General features: G+C 45.4%; 2 protein-coding genes across 4 annotated transcripts; one reads left to right on the top strand and one right to left on the bottom strand.

Moving 5' to 3' along the window:
- Positions 1 to 1,451: 1,451 nt before the first annotated feature.
- On the bottom strand, positions 1,452 to 18,865 carry GUK1 (guanylate kinase 1). Its single transcript, XM_007438877.4, has 8 exons — positions 18,732 to 18,865; positions 9,366 to 9,479; positions 8,464 to 8,505; positions 6,709 to 6,805; positions 5,207 to 5,345; positions 2,769 to 2,853; positions 1,951 to 2,036; positions 1,452 to 1,683 (listed from the first exon to the last, which is right to left on the bottom strand). Exons 1-8 carry the CDS (start codon positions 18,766 to 18,768, stop codon positions 1,648 to 1,650), a joined length of 636 nt encoding a protein of 211 aa, XP_007438939.1. The 5' UTR covers positions 18,769 to 18,865; the 3' UTR covers positions 1,452 to 1,647.
- A 13-nt stretch (positions 18,866 to 18,878) lies between these two features.
- MRPL55 (mitochondrial ribosomal protein L55) lies at positions 18,879 to 23,950 on the top strand. Of its 3 annotated transcripts, none has more exons than XM_007438874.4 (4): positions 18,879 to 19,016; positions 19,871 to 20,000; positions 21,196 to 21,397; positions 23,695 to 23,950. In XM_007438874.4, exons 2-4 carry the CDS (start codon positions 19,954 to 19,956, stop codon positions 23,839 to 23,841), a joined length of 396 nt encoding a protein of 131 aa, XP_007438936.1. In that variant the 5' UTR covers positions 18,879 to 19,016; positions 19,871 to 19,953; the 3' UTR covers positions 23,842 to 23,950. The 3 variants fall into 3 exon arrangements, with proteins under 3 accessions (XP_007438936.1, XP_007438938.1, XP_007438937.1); XM_007438876.4 differs by having other exon boundaries at positions 18,945 to 19,045; XM_007438875.4 differs by lacking the exon at positions 18,879 to 19,016 and adding an exon at positions 19,024 to 19,140.
- The last annotated feature ends 290 nt before the right edge of the window (positions 23,951 to 24,240 follow it).

The following is a 24,240-nucleotide window of genomic DNA, read 5'->3' as shown; positions in this document are numbered from 1 at the left end:
CTTCTATGTTCTGCTCAGACCTCACCTCAAATATTTCTGGGCAACGTGAAGAACGTGAAATTGGAGCAGGTTTGGAGAAGAGAGGAGCAGATCAGAAGCAAAGTCCTGTCGAGAGAAACTGAAAGATCTGGGTATGCTTATCTTTAAGGAAAGACTGACGGGAGACAGGACTCACCCCCGTATCTGAAAGCAAATCCCATAGGAAAAAAATCTGGACCTCTTCTCTTTCATTCCACACTGCAGAGTGCAGGAGAATGGATTTAATTTACAGGAAGGCAAATTCCAAATGAATGTTCGAAAAAACTAACTCGCAGTAAGAGTAGTTCAGCCAAGAAACTAGGGAGCCAGAGAAGTGATGGGTTTTCCTTGTTCAAGCAGGGGATGGACAGCGTCTCTCAGAGGTGCCTGAACTATGATTTTAATTGCATCGACTTGACCTGTTTTGTATTTTTTTTAAAATTCATGTAAGCAGCCTTGACGGTTGAGACAAGCCGAAAGACGGCGTATACGCTCAATAAATAAATAAATAAATTCTGCTTTCATTTGGGTTCCTCCAGCGAGCAGGGGGTGGACTTGATGGCCTTAAGGGTCCCACCCGATCCTAGGATTCTATGAAAATTGAGATTAGTAAACCACCGCTAAGTTAGCCATGGGTAAAGTGAGAGGAACAAAACCACGTTCTAGGAAAGTTTCAGAATTTCATTTGAAAACGAGAGCTGGGAGGAAAAATGTAATCCAGGTTGCCCTTTTACAGAGTCTCCTCCCCAGTCCACAGCAGAACTAGCATCGCACGTAACTTGGTTGGCTGTTCTCCTCTGGACGTGCTCCTGTTGGTCTGTGACTTTCCTAAAGTCAGGGCCCAAATCGGAAGCCGTATTCCAGAGGCAGTTATTCTACTCACAGACTTGATGTACTTGGTGGAATTCCTATCTGCTCATTTGGGGCTCCATCTCAGAACAGGGGGGCCTAATTTCAGCCCCCAGCCTATCAGTGAACAATGAAACAAGCCATTTCTTCTTTCTTCCAGCTCGAGATCAGTAGCAAAGACTCGGGTTCAGTCCTTTTCCTTGTCCGTGGAAGAGACAAGGCTGCCATTATTCTGGACCTGCAATCCAGGATGAAGCTAAGGGATGAGGAGCAGCAGTTGAGGAGGAGCAAGCTGGGAGAAAGGAGCGATGGCCAGGGGTGGACCAGATGATCTCTCACGGGCTGTTGTGAGGGTTACAGCAGTCTCCTGACCCCAAAACAGGCTTATTTTGAGGCTGGCCCGCTTCCAAAAGACACCATCGTACGGTATGGCCCACGGGAACCAAAACATTTCTGTTTCAGCAAGGTGGAAAACTTTACAGAAAGCGAAGGGAAAGACAGCCTCCTTAACCCTTTCAACTGGGGATGTTATTTCCTCTCCACCAGATGTGTAAATGCACAAAGGATTAGGCACAATAACTGGGTCTGATCTTTTTTCCTTTAATAGAAAGCATCCTAGAAGGATTTCACTGGAGAATCAAGCTAAAAAGGAATGTGTGTGTATTTATACATGTGTGTGTGGGGGGGGGGGTTGATTGCGTTTCTCTCAAACACAGAACAATAAGTGGTAAAACACACTGAGGAATGCCTGCAAAGCTTGAGCCTCCACGCCCAGGAAATTCATGTTTTCTTGGACCCCTGCACTTTCTGGATCTCCTACGAGAAAGAGAAAGGAGGGGTTTAGCCTTTCCAAATCACAGAAGGGTCCAGATTCTAAATACGATGCAGTAGAAAGTATGACACTAAAACCCAGCCCGGTGCCAGACAGGTCTTTCCTTCCCAAACAGGCGCTGTTGTAATCTCAGCACCCATTTTCCCTGAAGCTTCAGAAAAAGGGAGGGGGTTTCACACGTGGACCCATGACCCAAGGAGTGGCTCTGCAAATTTAACTTGAGGATGGTGCTTCCGAGGAACGCCACTCACCTCTGCAAGAATGTCCTTCAATTTCGTATAAGCTTCCTCCAAGTCATCGTTGATGATGATCAAGTCAAAAAGGCCCACCTCCTTACCTGGGGACAAACCAGGGATCAGAAGGTTTAGACACACATTCAACCCAGATTCACACCTTTCCTTCTTGCAACAATAAAAGCGGCTGAGACATTACAGATCTTCACAACCATCTCCAATGGTATACATTGGATGGTACAAAGGATTTCTTTAATTGTTATGATTTATATCCTGTCTTTCCTCCAGAATCAAATTTTTTCCCCTACGACCACAGCCCTGAGAGTTGGCTGAACTGGAAAAAGACTAGCGCAAAGCCAGCACTGAGCTTCCAAGATTGGACAACTTTGAACCTGGGGCTCCTTAGTCCTAATCCAACACTACTTCCATCTGGCCAGGAACGACTCTGCCAAGGTTGTTTTTCTCGAGAGGGAGGAATTGCTGTGACTTCATAAGGCAACTGCAAACTGTTTGTGACAGGACTGGAAGATATTAACTCCCTGGAATATATTCTCTGTCCTTCCAAGTAAGTAAGTTTGTTTGCAGGTAAAAATGTACTGGTGCTTTGAGCAGAGGACAAAGGGAACTGGGAAAAGAACTGGGTGAAAAGATAATTAAGGGAGGGGGCAGGGGCTGAACTGGGCAACCCCTCATCCTGAATCGGCCCTCTCCTCCCTCCCTCCCTCTGCTGTCCTTTCATTGCAGCAGATCAGCCCTGCTGAAGCTTGGGCCAAAACACCTTTTCTTCCACCTGGGGAACAGAAGAGAAGCACCCAGCAGTCCGGAGGTTAACTCACTGAGTTCAATGTCAACGCACGCCGCTTGCAGCCGCTTCTGTAAGCTTTCCTCCGTCTCGGTCTCCCTCTCCCGTAACCGCTTCTCCTTTGGCAAAACAAAAAGGAAAGATGGGCATTTCACACCTCTGGGGAGGGCCTCCCTGTTATACCTGGATGTAGCAGTGAAGCGCTCCAGGCCAGGGGTCAGCAACTTGGTGCCCTCTGGCCATTTTAAGCCTTTGCCCCTGGCCGTGGTGTTGGGGTGGGAGGGGAGTTGTAGGCCAGGTTGGCCATCCTGGCAGAGGTGCTAGGCAGGAGAAAGGTGCTTGGGATGAAGAAGAACTGGATTGCAACATTGCTTATTAAATATGAGATAGGACACTACAAGTAGTTCTCATTTAGCGACTGCCTCATTTAGTGTGATGGAATGGAATTATGAAGGCCAGAGTCAGGGAGGAAAACATGTTCTTTCATCTCCTGAGGAGCGAGGGAGAGATAAGAGGATGAGGCTGGCACCTCCCTGAGGAATTCATAGTGTTATGACTGGCATTACTTGGGAGCTGGGGTTTCAGTCTGGGAAGACTGATGTCAGGCCTAGCCCAAGGAACTCCAAGAGACCATGTAAATTCAGTCCAGCAATGTTTATTAGCTACAACCTCTAGCAAGAATCTTCCCAGATTGAAACCCCAGCTCCCAAGTAACGCCAGTCACAACACTATGAATTCTTCAGGGAGCTGCCAGCCTCATCCTCTTATCTCTCCCTCGCTCCTCAGGAGGTGAAAGAACATGTTTTCCTCCCTGAGTCTGGCCTTCATAATTCCATTCCATCACATTTAGTGACTGTTCGCAGTTACAACGGTGATGAAAAAGTAACTTTGCAACCAGTCCTCGCATTTACAACCTTCACAGGTCTGTAAAGCAAAGGAAAGTGAAAGGAAGCTGAAAGCAGTTTCCCTTAGTGACTGCTTCGCTTAATGACCGAGTTGCCAGTCCCAATTGTCTCATTGCTAAACGAGGACGACCTGTATCCAGTGCAGCACAAAAGGATGCTGGTTACTTGAATGCAACCTAAAACGAAGCTGCAAACTTCGCCAGTTGTTCTCCAGGGATAATTCATACTTGGGATGGAGGAGAGAAGAAAAACAAAACTGGAACTGCAGTGAATTTTTTAAAAATTTCTCTCTCTTAAAAACAGGCCATGGTCATCACACCTAACCAGCCCCACAACTGGCTTTTCTACTGCAGCTTTCTTTCAAAGTGCTGGAATGGCAATCCCTAGAATTCCCAGCCAGCCTGGGAATTCTGGGAGCAGCAGGTCCACTTACAGGTGGAGGAGGCAGATTGGAGAAAGCTGGTTGACTGCATTGATTGTTTTTCTGGTTAGCAATGATGCAGAAGCTATTTTATCTAGACCAATGTTTCTTGACCTTAGCAACTTTAAGATGCGTGGACTTCAACTCCCAGAATTCCCCAGCCAGTGAGGTGGCTGGGGAATTCTGGGAGTTGAATCCACACATCTTAAAGTTGTCAAGGTTGAGAAACACTGACCTAGACACTAGGAGGAACAGTTTCTCTTTGTCATATTCCCTGCATCTTCAGGATGGGAGGAACAGAAAAAGAGACAGGTGGATCATAATGAAGCATTTTAGCTTAAAAGGCTCCAGTTGGTTGTTGCAACCACAGGTGATCAGAGCTTCCAAAACATTTATAACAGAAGCTCATCTTTTTCATCCCCAGTGAATTCTTGTGGATCTTTTAGGGTCTCTGCAGCTATCGGTGTAACCTGAAATGTCCGTGGCACTTCACACAGCTTGATTCTGTTGATTCCCAGCTACCTCCCTGACTTCTAAAATAGATGCAGACTTTATGACCGGAACATTGAAGTCTTGCCTTCACCATCCATTGGTTTGACAGGAAATTGATCAAAAATTCAGGAAATGCTTTATCTATACTTGTCTTTTGGCACCCAATGAGCTCCTCCAGATGCTGTTGAATTTCAACCCTAACCAGATGTAGAACAGAGGAAAGAAAATACTTCTCTGTACGGCGCACATTCAGTGGAATTCCTTCCCATGAGACGTGGTGATGGCCACCAGATTGGCTTGGTTTAAAGGGGGAGTGGATATATACATGGGGTACAGGGCTATTGAGGAGTCTTGAAGACTCCATACTACCTCTGAGTTGGAGAAGAACAACATAGGAAAGGACAGTCTCCATCTTCTGCTTGCAAGCATCTCAAAAGGATCTGGGTGGCCACCATAGGAGACAAAATGCTGGATTATGAAGGGTTGAGGCCTCATCCAGTAGGACTACTCTTATTCTGATCTCCAACTGTGGATTTTGAATTGCAGAGTCGCTACAGTCACTAATTCTGCTGTAAACCTTTGCAAAAACCAACACCCCAGTAACTTAAAACCACCACTGCAGAAAATTGTAACCCAATCCCATGCACCTCTCACCAAGATTTCTATGGATGGGACTTGAACCGAGATGTAGATAGGATTCAGGTCAGTCTTCTTGATGTTCTTCACCCCCTGCATGTCAATGTCGAGGATGCAGATCTGGTTCTGTGCTTGGACAGCCTGGATGGCGGCTTTGCTGAGCAGGAGGAGGAAAGATGGGTGGTTACAGTTCTTTAAAAAAAAAATTAGGCTTTTAAAATGGCTCTGAAAAAATGAGTGCAAACATTTTGAATTTCTATTTAGGTATCTAGCAGGTATAGGTGATAAATAACGTTTATGACAATGCTGCAGTGGGGAGAACAGGGAAAGTTTACCTAATTGCAAAAATGCCCTTATTGATTATTTCAAGACAGCTTTCGTAACATGATGTCTCTCAGATTGAATAGTAATTCTCTTGGGGGCCAAACAGAATGATTGTAATTCTTCACGGGCTTCGTAAAGGCTATTGCTATTCCCAGAAAGGGAATATGAATACAGTAAAACCTTAATTTAAGAGACAACATTTAAGCAATTTCAGATTCAAGGGAACAAGCATCCATCTGGACATCCTCCTGAAATAACGGAGGAGTCCGTTACATCCAAAGAAATCAGAATGAGGCAGTTGGATTTACATGATCTGATACTTGATCTTAGCCAAAAGCCCAAGAAGTGATTTATGGCATTGGCCTATGCAAAGGATATCATTTGAGTCATTATGCCAATGATGTAAATTGACACAAATAACACACTTTCATATTTAACAGATCTTTGGAAACAACAGACTGGTGACCCAACCGATCTGATAGATTGAGATTTCAATGTACAACCTCTCTTGTGCACTCCACTCCATTGCATTTCAGAGGATGGCCCTAAGCATGTCTTTTGAACCCTTTCATCATCAGATGACAAGCTCTTGAGGACACCATCACAGAGTTTGGAAGGGCCAGACCCTGATTCTTGCTTACGGCTGATTTTGTCTGCTAAACCTGAAATGTTTGGCACTTCTGATCTGATGAAGAAATATTCAGAACTGAACATACTCCACAGCCAACAGCATGAACAGATTATGAATAATCACTTGGACCAACAAGAAGGAGGCTCACTTCATCTTTTGGGCCAGACTTATCCCTTGAAAAACCATAACAGTAACTTATATTGGGAGAAGTGGGGAACGCTTGTCCAAATCCAGCACTACAGTATTCCTAAGGCAGTGTTGTCCAAACTTGACCACTTTAAGATGAGTGGACTTCAACTCCCAGAATTCCCCAGCCAGCCATGCTGGCTGGGGAATTCTGGGAGTTGAAGTCCACTCATCTTAAAGTGGCCAAGTTTGGACAACACTGTCCTAAGGTGTGTAGAAGCAACTTTCTTTTTCTGTACATCAAAGAGTTCTTGCTCAGTGTTCCCAGATCTAGGCTTTTAACCTGCTTCAGCTTCAAGTACCTAGTACTTATGTTTACAAAGACAGACCTAGGAGTTAAAAAAGCAATGCATCTTCTGAACTTATTTAAAGAGCCTACCTTGTTCCATACATGTTGCCAGAAAACTCTGCGTGCTCCACAAACCCCCCAGCATCGACTTCCTTCTGCATCTCTTCTCTGGTCACAAAATGGTAATCTAGGGAGAGAAACAAACCAGGTTTTCCATAGCTGTATGCTAGTACGTGCACGTTTGTTAGGAGAGAGATACCACTATGTTCTTTGGCAAGAGAGGCCCCTGCTTAAATGCAGGATAGGCATCCCGTTGTGAGGTCTCTCACTTCCAAGAAAAGCTCAAGGAAACAGGGAGGGGAAGAGTGCAGAATGAAGATGGCCATGGTCTGCTTATGTGTAATGGTATGTGGGAAAGACCTTGGGAGACTGGGCAAAGAGATGCGGCCTAAGGAGTGGTCAGATAAGAGGCAGCACAGCCCTCAGCTGGATAGTGGGTGGGGCAGGAGGCTCAGAAGGGACCCTCCCTAGTTTCTCAGGCTGTAAAGGAGACAAGGAGAGAATTGTACTTTCAGATCTGCAAGATTCTGTCAACGTAGCTTTACGATAAAGTAGAATTAGCTCATCTGGTTGCGTTTCCTATCTGGTTTACGCCATGAGGCTGATACAGTGGAACCTCGGTTCACGAACTTAATCCGTTCCGTGACTCTGGTCGCAACCCAAGTTGGTCGCGACCCGAAGCAAATTTTCCCATAAGGTTCAATGTAATTAACATTAATCTGTTCTGGTGTGGAGGACAGGGAGGCGGCTATTGCTTGGAGGGAGAATCCCCCTCCCTACAACCACGTGTCAGGGGCGGAAAATGGCCACGGACCACATGTCAGGGGTGGAAAATGGCCGCGGATCCTGTTTGTAACCCGAGGCGGAGTTCGCAAACCGAAGCAAAATTTTGCGACCGGAGCTGGTCGTCACCCGAATAGTTCGTGAACAGAAGCATTCGTGACCCAAGGTTCCACTGTATCAATCCTGCAAGTCTAAAAATACCATCCTCTCCCTGTCTCCTTTACACCCTGAGAAATTAGGAAGGGTCTCTTTTGAGCCTCTTGCCTCACCCACTGTCCAGCTGTGGGCTAGGCTGTCTCTTATCTGACGGTTTCCTTGGCAACGTCTCTTGGCCCCGTCTCTCAAGGCCTTTCCCACATACCGTTCTATTATGCTCTTAATCCAAAAGAATCGTCCAAATTGGTTACTTTTACAAAAGACTGGAAACCTCTGATGGATTTTTTGCTGAAAATGGAAAAAACTGAATTGTTGATTTATGGATTTGCTGATTAAAAAGGGTTGAAGATGGGAATCATGCAACGTTAAGGAGAGCTGAGAGACAATAAGTTTGTTAGTAATTGCTGTAAAGGAGATCGGATGTCATTTCTTTATATATCCTTTCTTTTTTTCTATCTTTATAACTTTTCACACTTCTTTTATCTTTTCCTTTTTTTCTTACTTCATATTATTTCATGTTTATTTTTTGCTTATATGAAAAATTCTAATAAAAGTTATAAAAAACAAAAAAATCCTCAGAATTGGGAGGAAGACCGCGGCCAGAAGGCCTCCCTCTCGTACACAGCCTACCTCACAAGGTTGTTGTGAAGAAAAGTAGGAGGCAGCAGAGACGTGCATATCACCTTGAACTTCTGAACAAAAGCCAGGATTTATTTCTAACAAAGAAAGAAGCAACTGCTTGGCCCATGTTATCTGGGTCTGCTGCTGGATTTCAGATTGAGGAAAGTGACTGAAACTCGCTCTTTTTTTTTTTTCTGGAAGTGATGATAAAATTTTGTTCTGTACCTTTTCCATTTACTTCTCCAGGCCTTGGTTGTCTTGTTGTATCTGAAAGCAAGAAAAAAAAATTGAAGAGAAATGCACTATAACACTTACAAATGTTGTGAAGCAACTGTAAAAATGTGTTTCTTCTTTCTCTCTAGCCCTGCACTGGCCTAATCACTTGTTCTCTGTTTAAGTTACGCCCTGATTTAAAAACCAATATGCCCAGGTCAGAAGACCAGCTATGTTCCGGCTGTCTGCCCATCTTGTTTAAACAGAATACCAGGGAGGAAGACTGTTTGTGTGCAGGAAGATGGAAAACCAACGGGAAAATAAAACAGGCTGGATTGTAAGTTGAAAATTGAGGGCATTTGAGAGGAAGGAGAGAGAAAAAAAATGACTATGACACACGGTCCCTTGAAAAGGAAGATGAGAAAATGAAATGGCCTGGATCCTAGGGGTTGAAAAGTGAGGGTATTTGGGGGAAAAAATGACTGTGAAACACAGTTCCTTGAAAAACAGCCCTGCACACACAGGGACTCATCTTCATCTCTCTCATCAGATTCACAGAAGTTTTTTTTCAATTATTTTCCAAGAGAAAGGAGGTTAGCAATGTAGGAAGAAAAGGATGCTATTGTGTCAAGAGCAAGGGAGAAAAATAAAACCCTCTAAGGAAGACATCTTTTGGCACGTGCTGAATTCACAACACGTTTAACCTCACTGCTGAATTCACCTAATATGGGGTTCTCCCAATGCCGGACCCTGAAGCTAACCAAAGGAGTTGGGTCTGTACAATTCACCAAGCCCCCAAAGAAGTCACTGAAGTGAACGTGAACCACGCTGAGCATGTGGGAGCGTAGCTGCTTGGATTTTAACCAGAATGGTTCTGGGTGTCTTGCAGATCACAGCAGACAAGGATCACTCACGGGAGACGCTGAAGCCGAAGACATTGCCATAATCCTTGAGGAGCTTCTTGAGTAAAGTGCTTTTCCCGGCGCCTGAAGGGCCACTCAGCACCACTGGCCTCGGTCCTTTCATAACTGGAGAAAGACAGACAAGGCAGAAAAGTGGGAGGGAGGTTATAAATCAGGCCTTGGGTTGTCAGAAACCTAGGGGGAAAAAAGTTAGAATGATGCCCTCTGATTTTCTGGATCTAGGGCAGTGTTTCTCAACCTTAGCCACTTTAAGATGTGTGGACTTCAACTCCCAGAATCCCCCAGCCAGCATGGCTGGCTGGGGGATTCTGGGAGTTGAAGTCCACACATCTTAAAGTGGCTAAGGTTGAGAAACACTGATCTAGGGTTAGTCAACCTACAGCCTCTGATAAGAGAGGAACCATGTCAAAGGAGGAGAAGGTATTGGAAATCCTTTCTGATGTCCGCTTAACTCACCCTCGGACCTTTTTTCAAACTTTTTTTTTTGCTTTTACTTAATAAAACGGAACAGAAAAAAGAGGAAAAGAAATCGGAAAGCAACAAAAAATTCATGTATCACGGCTTCTTGTACAGATATATAAAATTACACACAAGTTTCAAATAAGAAAAGTCACGATTCAGGATTCAAGTTCATGACTCATTCAAATCATCCAGGCGCTGCCTCGGTCTTCACCTTTGGAAAAATTTATTTATAGGCCCCAATTACTCAGTGGATTGAAAACCAGCTGTTACTTAGGACATATGAATGAGCTGCTTACAGACACAGATCATGTCCTGATTCACGCTTTGATCTTAGATTACAAAGCCCTGGGCATACAGTCTTTCGTTCACCCTGACATCTGTGTCAGAACCTCCTACTTCTGTGAAACATTTTTTGCTTTTTGGGAAATTGCTATGAGCTTCATTTTACGTTGCTTCCCATTTTTCTAACCATGATGATATTAGTAGCCATCATGGTTAACATCCTGGCTGTGTCCAGACACCAGCTTGCCTATGGCTACTCTCAGAATATGGCATCGTCCTACGTAAAGGAACGCAGAGATGATCTTGGAGAAGGAATGGATGAGCTGTTAAGGGAGGAGAAGCACCAGGGAAAGAGGAAATTGTGAAAAAGAAACTCAAAATTACCCCACCTTGATTCTGCAGAGAGAAATGTTTTCAGGAACATCTGCAACAGGAGAGAGCAACGTGTGCCCGCTCATGAGGGTCCCTTGGAATCTAACAAAGTACAGTATTCCTCTGCTTTTTAGATGGGGGACGTGCAAAAATGAAACTCCAAGCAGGCATATCACCATAAAAAAAAAATAGAAAAGAAACCCCCAACCTTCCAACTAATTGTGGTGCCCCCCTGCAACCAAGTGTGGTCTTTGGGCACCCAAGTCTGCCCTTCCCAGATCTACAATATCACCCCAAGCCCCTGATTTGTCACTCTCAGAGAATCAAACAGTAAAGAAGCAGAAAATTAAAGGAACCACCAACATATTTTTGCTAAAATATCTTCCACTTTTGGGTTCTTACACGTCCTTGGGGAAAACCTACCAGACATGGCCATGTTCATTTAGAACTGATCAGTTTGGGCAAAAACTTATTTTATTTTCCCCCTAGGAAACTGAGCTTTCTGAACGCCCTGATCCAGAGGCGTTGGACGCCTGTCCAACAAAATCTTCTACAACAGCAACCCATAAAAAGAATGCTCTGAAATTTCCAATTCCTTTTCCAGTGATCTGCCAAAACCCACAGCACCTTTGATTTCTGGCTTCCTGGATTTGTTGTATTAAATAACTCTCCGGATTCTTGATGTTTATATTCTATGAGTTTTCCACCGTTGGCCTCAGGGCCCGGAAGACATAATACAGTATTATGCAACTAGTACAGTAATGCATATGTCATATGTTCTGCCACCCACCCCGCAATAAAACCAGCAAGGTCCTCCGGAAACAAACAGCAATGAAATGGTGTGGATTCTTGTAAATAAAAAGAGAAACAAAGAGCTTGTGATTAAGCCAAGCTGGGGGGCAAAAAATATCTGGTGCAATCAGGACCAACTGCAGCCTTTGGTTCTACATCAGCTCTCTTATGGTTCTGCATACCTACCTTTTACTTTTCCAAGGACCTTCTAAAATTCAGTAATGCAATCCTGTTTTCTTATTTTTCCAAGGAAGGAGCCGATCTGGATTGCACTGGAGGAGCAGCCAGCGCAGACGGAATTGCAGGCTCTTTGTGAGTGCCTAAAGCCTTAATTACCAGTCCTTCACCTTGGGACAGCCCTCAATCCCTCATCATCTCTTGCGGTTTCCCCGCACGCCGCCTCCTGCTTTTTATGGCTTCAGGACTGAGTGAGCTGCCCTCTGGAAGACGTAAACTCTGCCTTTGGACAGAAGGCATTTTAAGAGATGCCGAGCAGTCTCGTAATCATCATTTATTTAAGGTATCCAGCTGGAGAGCAACAGCTAGCTAATCTTGGATGATCTCAAAAAGCTGATCGGGAGGAAACCGGATTAGTACTTGGAGGAGAGACCACAAGGAAGCCCACTGCTGTAATCTAGGCTGGGGGATTTTAAAAAAAGAAAGGATTCCAGAAGGAAAGTGCTTCCTTTGTTGCCAAGAAGATGACATGGTTGTCTTCATGGAGTCCCCAGGTGACCACAACCAAGCTCAGGGAACCCCAAGGACTCCACAGTTCAACCCTGAGCTGCATACATTCTCTTCTATAGGTGAGCTCATATTTAAAAGTCTTCCATCCCAACTCTGGGAAGGGTTGGCAAATCAAGGGTGCAAGAGTCCTGTGAATACACTCAACAGGAAGCTCATCCATTTGAGATACAGCAAAGTTGTCCACATACCCACCAATACCAGAGATGGAAAATGGGCCTTATGCAGAGGTCTACCTAAACCTTAAAAGCACTTTACTCCTTAAGACACACATTCCTTAGAATCTCCAAAAGATCCCCATTTTTCCATAGGCAAATTGGAAAGGGTAGGGGAGGAGTGTTTTTTTGTTTTTTTTTAACACACTGAAGCTTTCTACATACAGGCTAGGTTCATGTCTCATGCTTGGCCATCATTTTACCATGGTTTATTGGATAAACCACAATGGCAGCGTTCTCACAACTGGCTACATCAAAGTTCAGCCAAGAACACCAGGGCTCTGGGTTTCATGTAAAGCCTGTGCTGGAGGTTTTCATCGTACAGAAGCATAAAAAAAAAAAAAAAGCGATTTTGCACCTGCAGTGCTACAATTCAGGTTCAGGACATCTCAGGTTCTTAAAACTACTCTTACTCCAAGCCCACAAAGTAACTTGCCAATTTATTCAGATTATTATGTGAAGGAAAGCCCAGCTGTTTGCAGGTTGTGGATGAAAACTCCTTTCTGGGCAGAAGCCATCTCAGGGACTGGATCTGGTGATCCACTGCTCTCTAGATCGGTGTTTTTCAAACTTGGCAACTGGCTGGGGAATTGGCATGCTGGCTGGGGAATTCTGGGAGTTGAAGTCCATACGTGTTTGAAAAACACTGAAGCAGACGGTTTACCTTGTCCATCCTTCTCAACTCCTATCTGTTTCACTGGCTTTTTGCTCCAGACCTTGTACGCACCATTTAGTCTGTCTTTTTCCTCCAATTAACAGGTCCACAAGTTTTGACTGCACTCTGCGGCCAATTAAAATTCAGCCGTCATCCACCCAAGGGCCACGGTTGGGCACCAGACGTCACCAGAGATAACTGCAGACGGGAGGGATAAAATCCACAATACAGAGAGTGCGCCAGAAGGGTCTCAGCGCGGCAGCATCCGATGAGGCCAGATTTCACCCATGCATGTCCTGACACGCAAGGAGAGCTCAGAGGGAGAAGAGCATTTGGCATCAGAAGAAAAGATGATTAGGAAGCAATTCTGCCTGCAGCCTCGAGAAAACTTTCCCAATTAGGCACTGCTAATCTCATTTCCTATTTATAGCATGTCTCCTCCTAAGCCCACTTCTACGACAAAAAGAAAAAGGAGTTGTAGAAGTCATTAAATTAAGATCCAGGAGACCAGAAAAGGGGGGGGGGTAATAATAAGTCACCCAAATTTGCCACCAATATCACCAGACTACAGAAATTTGCTCCCTCCCTTACAGGATGGCATATGTACCAACCAAACTGCAAACCAGGAAGTGAACAGAAAAAAATGCAGCTGAACCTTTGAAACTGACTTACATGTCGTTAGACTAGACCACAATCCTAGCTACCCTGCGTAGGCTAGCCCAGCTTTCAAAAACCCAGTGTCCTCCCTTTTGGACTACAATCCTCATCATCCCCAGCCAGAAGAGTCATTGCAACCTCCAAGATCCAATTCTGGGTAATGCCAAATGTCTCTGGTGGATGAAGGTGTGGAATTACCATGCTTTAAGGCTAGAAACCTAGTTCAGTTCCTACTAGAGAGCGCCATTAATGTCCCCTTACCATATTCAGCTTTGGTCTGAGTTGCAGTAACATAAAAAAAAAATATTCAGAAATGTTCCAATGGGGAAGAGCAAAAATAATCATAATCATAATCATAATCAGAGGTGGAAAGTTGGAAAGCGAGGGTAAAGAAAATAAAAGTGTTCAGCTGGGGGAGAAGAAATACGTAGGGACAGGGAAAGAATATAGCCTGTTGGTGTGGAAGACTAAACGGTTAGGACTCCAAACAGAGATGGGGAAGGTCCCAGACCTTAAGGCCTTAGACTTCTGCCCCTTGGAGAAGCCGTGCAAAGGCACTCATTCTTAAACCCAACGTGGTGTTGGAGTAGAAGCAGACAGACTCAAGTCCTAGTGCTCCCTCAGCCATGGACCTCCCTGGGGTGATATGGGCCAGTTGCTATTTCTCAGCCACGTTTACCTTACAGGATTGTTGTGAAGGGGGGGAGTGGAAGGAGGCAGCACTAGGAATTCCTGCTTGAACTCCAGAAAGGAAGGGAGGAAGGATGGATAATGAAGGGAAGGGAAGGGAGGAAGATGAGAGGGAGGGAGGGGGAGGAAGAAAAGAGAGAGGGAGGAAGGTAGATAAGTAGGTAGGAAGGAATTTAGTTGAAATACGTAATTCTATGTTAGATAGATAAGATAGATAAGAGAGAGAGAGAGAGAGATAGAATTAGATTGAATTCAAAAGAGATGTGACGTACACAGTTGAGTAAACAGGAATTAAGCCTTTGCTTACATATAGTACTACTGTGAGTAGAGATTCTTTCTGATATAGGTTTTGATCAGGACAGGGAGATGTTCCAACTTAAAGATGTGGCAGAAGTTGCTCTTCTGCTTGAAGGTGACTCTGAATGATACCTGCAAGTCATTGCCACCCATCTTTGAGAGATGAGGGGTGGGGGACGGAAAGTGTTGCTTTTCCACCACGACTTCCCTACTCTGGGACTTCCCTACTCTGGAACAACTAGATCGGCCCGCTTCAAAATAGCCTTTCAGAAAGTAGTGGACAACTAATTCTTCTGGAGGGCCTCTAGGGACTGACTAAGCACCATCTGGAACAAAACTGTCTTTATTCATTTGTTAATATACACTGTGTTTTGATTATTGTAGATTGCTTGTTCTGATATGTTTATACTGGGGTGGTTTTATCAGTTTTATTTTGTTGAAAGCCTCTGGGAGTCAATTATGATCTGCTGGAACAGAAGTTCACTAAAGGAATAGGTAAATTAAATAAATTACTGGGGAGTTCACCCTGGCTTTCAGAGGCTGTTCATGCGTGTAAGCTATATACAATTAACTAACAGGGAACAGCACAGCACATGTGTATCCCAGTGAAGGCGGCAATAATTAGATATTTCCTGCTTCAGTTGCTTTCATACAGTGGCATCCTGTAGGAATTCAACAGCTCTAACATAGATTTAATAATTGCAGAAAGGATATATAAGACGCTTCCTTGTACTTAAATCTGGCATCTGCCCTTAGCTTCTAAACTTCCATTCATCTCCCTGAAAGTAAAAGTTTTTAGACCCCCCCCCAAAATCTTCATAATCCTAAATATTTATCACAATTATTTGCAGAACCAACACTGCAAAAAAAAAAAAAAAAATAACATCTGTTTCCTTCCATCCTTCCTGGATTCTTGGAACTGAATTATTACTCAGATTGTATCCTAATTTTGTTGTTGATAATTTCACACCTTCTGGCCATTTCAATAGAATGGGATTGCTGCCGAAGGAGAAACTACCTGTTACTTCTCTGGCTCGGACTCAGCAGAAGCTTCCCAGATAGGAGGCATCCGAGGATGAAGCCTCTTGATACCTTCTCAAGATGTGAAGGCAACCCAGCCCTTTTTTTTCCCCCCTGCCTTTCCCTTCATCTTGCACTTTTTAACTTGGAGTTAGAGAATTCCTGGTTATTGACATCAGTGGCCCTGAGAAATTTTAGCTGCCCACAAACTCTCACATTACTTGCATATATATTTCCCTTGGGAGAATAAACACGTAATGAGGATTAGTGCATAGGAACGAGAGTTTGCTAATTGGTATTTTGCTATGGTGGGAGCCTCTAATAGTGTCAAAACCCTTTAATACAAAATCAGGATTTGGCTACTAATTCCAACCATTATCCCACAACCATTTTGCTTCTAATTCCTGTTGCCATAAAGTGCACTTCATTTCATAAGCTTTTTTTCCCCTCCTGTCTCTGGAATGGCATTATGAGAATGGGAAAGTGGGAGGCATGCAGAGAAAGAGGCTTAAATTGAGCGTCCAGTTGCTGACTCTGATTCTAAGTATGTACCCAGCAATAGCTCATATATTTCTCACTGGTCTGATTACAATCCCATTCAAAGAAACAGACAAGGAATTCCAGAATGATGGGAAAAGGCTGCAAAGAGAAACTAGTCTGCTAGTTCTCACATCAAACAGGGAAACGCAAAAACAGCCTTCTTTCATTCCCAAAAGCACAAATTAAAGGCCTCACCTTGACTGCCAAACTGCCGAAGGTTGGTTACGTCTAAGGTTTATTTTATTCCAAGAACTTCCACAGCTCCATAAAATAAGTCAACCGCCCGCTCTGAATTCAAACCTGCAATACGCTGCTTCCAAATAGCTGCAGATTTCCTTATGTATCTGTACCGCTTAACTTATGCTAATATACCTAAATAGAATTACCGTATAAATCTAGTAGTGACTTTTTAAATTGATATGGTAGCTCGGCGTGGCTCAAAATTGAGAACACAGCCATGTGTCGGAAGAGGAGTGACTCTGGATGGTGATGAGATTTTATTTCTAAATTGAGCACAGAGGGCTGCATTCAGGACAATGGCCAGAAGATCATTTTACAGGAGCCCCAGAAATCAACAGTTACAATTCTATACATAATTTTCTAATATAAACCTTATGCAAGAGAGAGCGTGTGTGTGTGTATTTTATTGTATTCTTTTCACTTATTTCTTTTTGAAGCACTTGTTACGTATTTTGACAACGTATGTATTTTTGTGTTTTGCTCCCTTTTTTTTTCTTCTGTTGTTTTAAAAGCAATAAAGTCAGTAAATCAAAGACAGGAGCCCCAGAAATCAGAAGAGCTGGATTCAGGCAAAGGACCCAACAACTGCTGGCTGGAGGTGATGGGAGCTGTAGTCTGGAAGGCTTTGAGGTAGAAGAGCCAAAGGAGCATGTGGCAACTGAAGTGAGGCTGGGATGTGGGGGAGGGCACGATGGGCTTTGGGGCAGCTGCAGGGTGGAAGCACCTGACAAAGCAGCCCTACAGAGGGTCGAAGTCAGCTGCTCTGGGCCATGTTGGAGGACTATGTCTTCCATCATCCCCAGTTAGCCCAACTACTGGCTAACTGGGGAGGCAGAGGAAATTATACCCGGCCTTGAGAAGTTGGTGGGAGAGGGGAAGCGGTTCCTTCACCCTGGGAAAGTAGAAAGCATGACAAAGAGACTCAGAACAGTCCTGCCTTGACCTTGGTGTCCTTCAGAAGGGGCAGGAACACTTGCAAGATGTTGTTAACACCCCCTAGAACAATAAAGTAGCATTCCTGGGATCCCTGCGGTGTCTGTACCTTGACCTGCCCTTCCTTAAACAGGTGACCCCATGTTACACTGGCAGAGGAGAAAATGGGCCCTTTTCTGATCAGCTATTAGAAATGCTCTAGAGCAGTGTTTCTCAACCTTGGCCACTTGAAGAGGTGTGGACTTCAACATGGCTGGCTGGGGAATTCTGGGAGTTGAAGTCCACACCTCTTCAAGAGGCCAAGGTTGAAAAACACCAGTGTGGATGATCCTATATTTGCTACCTAACTGCTGATACGGGAATGTTTCCAAAGGTTCTTGGGGAGCTGAGCAAGTCAGCATCTTGCCTCTCACTGCCCTAAAATGTTGGGGACACTTAGCAAAATAAAACGTCCACGTGCCCCGATGTTTCTCTGCCAGCTGCAGGATCTGTAATTTCTTCCTATTTGGGGTTTTCTTTTTTTTTAAAAAAAGAAAAAGATGGACATTCTTAAAAGCAACAGGGGGCTCTTCCCTGTTGCTCATCAGCAGTTCAGATTTTGGATGCCACTTCTGGCCGTGCTCGGTGGCCCGCCTCGCAGGGCTGTGATTCAGGTGAGAGGAAGAGCAAGGGGCCTGGCTATTCGCAGCATTATAAGGAGTCTTCCCCCCTTTGCAAGTGAGGTCTCCATTAGCTCCCTGTTGGGGCCTTCTGGGGTGTGGGACTGCAACATCGTTGCTGGCTAAGGACGATGGGAATTGTAGTGATGCAAAGAATTCTGGGAGTTTCCATCCCAGTGCACCCAGAAGCTCCCCTTCCGCATGCCTTCTTCCCAGCCAGAAGCCATCGCCTGGCTTTCTGCAACCCTAGCCCCATCACCCTTGCTGGCTGGGGACCATGGGAGTTGGAGTGTGAGCCCCACAGGGACAAACTGGGCGTTGCAGTGGCTAGGCATTCCTGCTCTAGTGGATCCTGGGGTTGGACTAGATCACTGCTATGATTCCTTCCAATCCTAAGATGCTCTCCCCGAACGCCAGGGAGAAAAAGCTGCCCACCTCAGTCACTGTGTCCAAGCAGAAGCCGGGCAGCCACGGGATGCTTCGATTTTGGCTCGTCCACGGAGCAAGGGTTGGACTGGATGACCCCAAGTGTACCCTCCACGGCCATTCTTCCCACTCGATGCGCTTGTAATTCCGTGCACCATGGAAGGGCCGCCTCCCCACCTGTGTCGGGAGGACCACCAGTCCCATCGCCCCCGCCCGGCCAAACCCCTTGGAGGAAAGCGAGGGGAAGGCTGGAAAAGCGCCTTAACGGCGGTGGAACCAACGCGAAGGGGAACGGGAGCCGGGGGGGAGATTTCCGCAGAACACCGCTGGGGCGAAATTGGGTATGGGGGAACCCCGAACCTGTTGCACTCACCTGACACTGCAGCGCACAAGAAGTGCCGCCACTGCATGAGGAGCAAAACGGCGGCCACGTCCTGGAAGGATGACTCAGAGAGACAGGGCGGGCCATAACCGGGCCCGGCCGCCCCAGGCAAACTCCGCCCCCAATCCGGGAGCACTATACGACCCCGCCGCGCCGAGTGGGAGCATGGGATAGCGGCGCCGGCGATGACGTCTCAGCCGCGGGGGATGACGCTCGAAGCTTCTGGGCGGGGCGAGCGCCGAGTCACGTGCGCAGAGGAACTGCGGCCGTTCCGGGGTAAACCATTCGGGATACGGGCGGGGGAGGTGAGCGATAGGTCGAACCATTCTGGGGGAGGGGGAGAGAAGAAGGAGGCCGCGGGTGTTCGCAGCGTGGGAAAGCAGGGACCGAACCACTGCAGGTGGAAAGGGGGGGACCAAACCATTGTGGGAGCTGCTTGAGGGAGGGTGCGGACCTGGGAGGCGATTCCTTTCGGGGATGGGACATGACGTTAGACGCGTGCGAAGCAAAGGGGACCCCGTAAACCATGGTTTGCTTAAGCCAGGATGGCTGAGCTTGCGCCAGCAGGCCCATGCTCTCGCCTCCGTCGCTTTCCCCAGCTCGGATCCTCCCAGATGGGTCGGACTACAACTCCCATCAGCCTTAGCCAGGTAGGACCATGATGGGAACTGTAGTCCAGTCCATCAGGATCCCCTTCCTTAGCAAGTGAGGTGGCCTCGTCCAGCCAGCTGTGGCTGGGGAGAAGCCCGCCCCCCAAAAATCTGGGGTGAGGTTAGAGCATCTTACATATAGAGGTTGACTGCCTCTGATCATGGAAGCTTTTCGCTTCCCTTGCCTAAAAACAGCTAGGTAAAATAGAGCCTCCATGTTTCAGGGCAGTATACCTTGGCGTCCGTGGCCATGAAGCCAGCTTGGGAGGTCTGTTGCGTATCGGGTCTCCCTTAGAAGGCCTGGCGGCTGAAAATTGAAAACGAGGCTGTGGGAGGCCCACAAAAACGAGGAATTTAAAGAAATAATAATACCCCATGATGGTTTTGTGAACACGCGGAGGCTTCCTCATTTCTGACACTGGAAGCACGAGGTAGCAGATCCAGAGGCGTAACGAGACTGTTTTTCTTCTTTTTTTCCAGTTTTCCAGCGCCTCTGACTATGGCCCGGAAAACCCCCGTCGCCTTTTGCTCCTGTTAAGAATTTCTGACCAGGATTTGTTTCCATGGCTGCGTCGCACGTCAGAATGGCAGCTCTAAGCAGGGGTTTCAGGTATCTCGGATGTTCGCGGAGTAGCCTTCGTAGAAATAGAGACCTGCAATCTAGAAGTGAAGTATTATAGCAGCGATATTCTGAAAAGAGTATAATATATCTGGGAATAGGGTGTTTTAAAAAACCAGTCTAATGCAAAGTTTCTCAACCTTGGGGACTTTGAGATGGGTGGACTTCAACTCCCAGAATTCCCCAGCCAGCATGGCTGGCTGGGGAATTCTGGGAGTTGAAGTCCGCCCATCTCAAAGTCCCCAAGGTTGAGAAACACTGATTTAGTGCAACAAAAAAAGAGCAAACCGAGAATGAGCGGAAGGACGGTGCCCTGAATGTCAAAGTGAGTGACCAGTGCTAAACACATTAGTGATAGAGAGAGAATGAATGAGGATTGAACTGCAAAAAAAATTTCAAGTTTCTCTCAACCCCCAAAATATAATCCTCTTCCCCCATCTGGGCCACAACAAAGGCTAAGGAGGATGGATATGACTCCCAAGCTACAGTTTATGTATTTCTCCCCTAACTATTTTGTTTAGTGGCAGAGAATACCAAAGACGAGATCAGAAGGCACTCTAGCGTTCTTTGCAGTCTTAAGGACTAGCAGCTTGCTTCTGTTCTTATAGATCGGCTGGGGAGCTTTCAAAGATGCAGCAACCGGGCACTGCTGGTGTGGTCTCCTTGTCTCGTGGGGCCAAGCCAAACTCTTCCTTTGCTCACCAGCCGCGTCAGCTTCCCTTAATAAAGTGGGATTTCATTATTGAGGCCTGGAAGACTTTTATGGACTTTTTGCGTAAAAATGAAAAAAAAATGTGATTTATGGTTTTGATGATGAACAAGATAGATTACAGAAAGAAGTAACACGATGTAACTTTAGAGAGTGAGGTTAAATACGTTTGTACTTATAACTGCTGTGAAGTATATCAGAAATATTCTTTGTATTTTTTTCTTTCTTTTCTGTTTTTCTTCAACTTCTTTTCTGGCGCCTTTTGCTTTTTCTTTGAGGTCCTCCTTTTTCTTTTTTCTTCCTTCCTTGATATTAGCTTCTGTTCGCTTTTATCTTCTTGTTTAAAAGTTTCAAGAAAAATTATATAGAGAAAAAAAATCAAGCGGGATTTCACTGAGAGGGGTATTTAAAAAAAAAAAGTCACGCACGCATAAGTGGATTGAGCCGGTCACTCTGTGTTGTCTGAATTGGTTTCAGCATCTTGCAGGTCGAGGGTCTGTCCAGGTTCTTTCTCAGGGCTTGCGGACTTCACACGTCACCCCACCAGCTGAACTCGAATCGGACCTCCATCGCTTGCTTCCCGAGGCAGAAGTACGCGCGGCTGTATCCAGTTCTCCTGATTAGGCCAGACGGATCCACGATCCACCTCCGCTACAAAGAGCCAAGGCGGATCCTTTCGGTGAGCATTAAATCCCACGGCTTTCCTTGCAGAGACTGTGTAGGATCCCCCAAACCAAGTTCCAGCCATTTCATTTGCTTCCAAGCTCTGTTTCTGGTCCAGGCGGCTTATAGAGACAGAAATAGTGGTAATCCCCTCCACGTTGTTTGCAGGAGAGTAAAGTTTCAGGCTTGCATGTTCCCTGACATGCTCTTCTCCTGCGTAAAACGCCAGAAAACAGACCCTGTATTGCTTGTAGATTGCAGAAGATCAGGGGCAGTGCAGAAAAAGTCTTGGAGGAAGTTTTTGAAGCGTTACCAATCTGGTCACTGAAGATTTTCCATATAAAATTTTAAGGAACTGCTTGCTTTTGCGAGCCCTGATAAGGAAGTGAGTTTCATCAAGTGTTGGATGATCACAGAGACCTTCTTTTTTAAAAAAGGGGGGGGGTCTTTTCCCGCTTCCACAAACTGTAGATTTAAATGTAAAACATCCCAAATGAAACCTCAGGTATAAATATCTTTTTCATATTAATCAAACCATTCTGAAGTCTTGGCTGGGGCAAGGTTATGTCTGATAAATTTCAATATTTGATCAAGGAATGATGCCCACCCACATAGGTGGGGAGAGGAATATCAATCCTCAAAGATATTTATTAAATATATTTTTCTGTCTCTAAAAAATTTGATTTGATGATGATGGTTACTTTGGGTGCCACTGAATTGTTACCAACAAATGGTGGCTTACAACAATAGAAGAGATAATAAAGTACTGGTGATAAAAATCTAACCTCTCTCACCCCGTGGTATAAAATAGTAATAACAAAAGTCCACCAGTAAATAACAACTCCAGTTACACAGTACAGAAATTAATCCATAGTGAATAGTTTTATTTGTTTTATTTTATTTAAAAGATTTGTATGGCCATCCATCTTAAAACACGACTCTGGGCTGCTCACAGCAACAAAGTTTTTCTCCAGAGCAGAACAGAAAAGTTCAGTTTTTACCAACTTTGCAAATGCCATCACTAAGAAGGCCAGTTGAGCTTCTGGACTAAGGTGGTTCCAACATTTTGGCGCTCTGATAAAAAACCCAGAGCTTTCTGTCCTCCGCCCTGGTCATCTCATGGACTTGAGGCACCACCAGCAGCTTCTGGGAAGATCTCCTTGGATAGCTCAGTTTGAGTGACCACCCCCTCTCTTCCCTTTTATGGTTTATTTCTGATTTGTTTGAAGTTCAGTGTTGGAGAAGACTCCTGGGAATACCACGGATAGCCAAAACGAACAAATTTGTTCTGGGCCATAGAACAAATCAATCCAGAGTTCTCACTCGAGGCACAAATAACCGGGCTCAAATTATCATATTTTGGACACATTACTGTATGCGAAGACCTAACTCTCTGGAGAGGATTCTAATCCTGGGAAAGATAGAGGGAAAGAGAAGAAGAGGGAAGAAGAAGAGGATGACCAACAGCAAGGGGGATGGACTCAGTTACAGTGGCAATGGGGACAGTGTCGTTCTTGGAAGACTTAAAGGTTAGGGACAGATTGTCTTGGAGAAGGTCTATCTGTGGGGTTGCTAAGGGTCAACACTGACTTGGTGGAACATAATCAAGCAATCATTGCAGAGACCCAGCTTCCTTGAGAAGTCCATAACACTGGGAAAGGTGGAAGGAAAGAGAAGAAGAGGAGGACCCACAGCAAGGGGGATGGTCTCGGTTACAGTGGTGATGGTGCACCACTGGAAGATCTAAAGGACCAGGTTGGGGGTGGATTGTCCTGGAGAAGGTCATTCCGTTTGGTCACTAAGAGTTGACATTGACTTGATAGCACGTAATCAACCCATCTGATTGTTCCTCAGATGTCAAAACGTCCTGTACTTTTAATTAATATTTGTTTAATGGTTTTCTGGAGATGCTGTATTTTTACACTTCACCTTCTCACTGAAAGAGGGGAAAGTCAGCGGCTCAGAGTGCTTTGGGACTGCAGCAGCACATAAGCCCAGCACCAGCAAACTCACAAACTCAGGCCAGAGCAGAATGTCCTGCAGGAATCTTTGTGCCAAGCCACAAAGGGCTTTTGAAGCCACAACTAGCCGTTGGAATTCAACCCAGAAGCTTACCCGTGTAGGTGTAAGACTTACCACAAAATAGCTGTCAGATGCTCAAAGCGACACGGCCTGGTTAGTGAGTGGGTTGCTTGTTTGGGTTGAACAGCAGCCTTTGGATAGCCTTCCAGGGCAGCCCCACGTAGGGCCCATTGCAGAACTCTAACCATGTGCCAATGCCGGCCTGCGTGATTGTGTCTTTCCTCCCCTCAGGTACCAGTAGACATCAACACCCTCCCTGAGGCCGAAAGGAGAAGCCGGTTGAGGAGAAAGAACTTGATGAAGTCCAGACGAGAGGAAGTCACTTTTGAAGACGACTTTCAACTGGATGATTACACGAAATTTTGGAATAAAAAGTGAGATTTTTTTTTCCAGCGGGGAAAACAAATTCAGTGCAGCGAATATCTAGAATGTTATAGAAGGGGCAAGAAATTACCATCCACCCACCAATAAAGAGATTTCTTTCTAATTGCTGTGATCCTCTTTTTTTGGGAGGGGGGTTCATTTCTTTGAAGAAGGGGTGGGAACAACATATGCTAAGCCATGCTGTGATTTGGGGATAGTGTGTTGTGTAAACCTAGACACTCCTGGTTTATTCAGTAATAGGACAATACATCATGTAAATATGAACCCCCGAATGTGCTTCAGCGCACAGGAGCATTGGCAGCTCTTTAAAGCAGCCGCGTCTTATCCTGAGGCGACACAGCAGCTGCAGAAAACTTGCATAAACCCAGGTGCAGCGAGGTACTAAGTGCTTGT

This window comes from Python bivittatus, unplaced genomic scaffold (genome assembly GCF_059951505.1).
Source record: "Python bivittatus isolate LINGU-HERP-01145 unplaced genomic scaffold, Pbiv_v1 ctg000610_np1212, whole genome shotgun sequence".
Lineage (NCBI taxonomy): Eukaryota > Metazoa > Chordata > Lepidosauria > Squamata > Pythonidae > Python > Python bivittatus.
The sequence above is the reverse complement of the archived record's forward strand: the minus strand, read 5'-3'. Positions and strand labels throughout refer to the sequence as shown.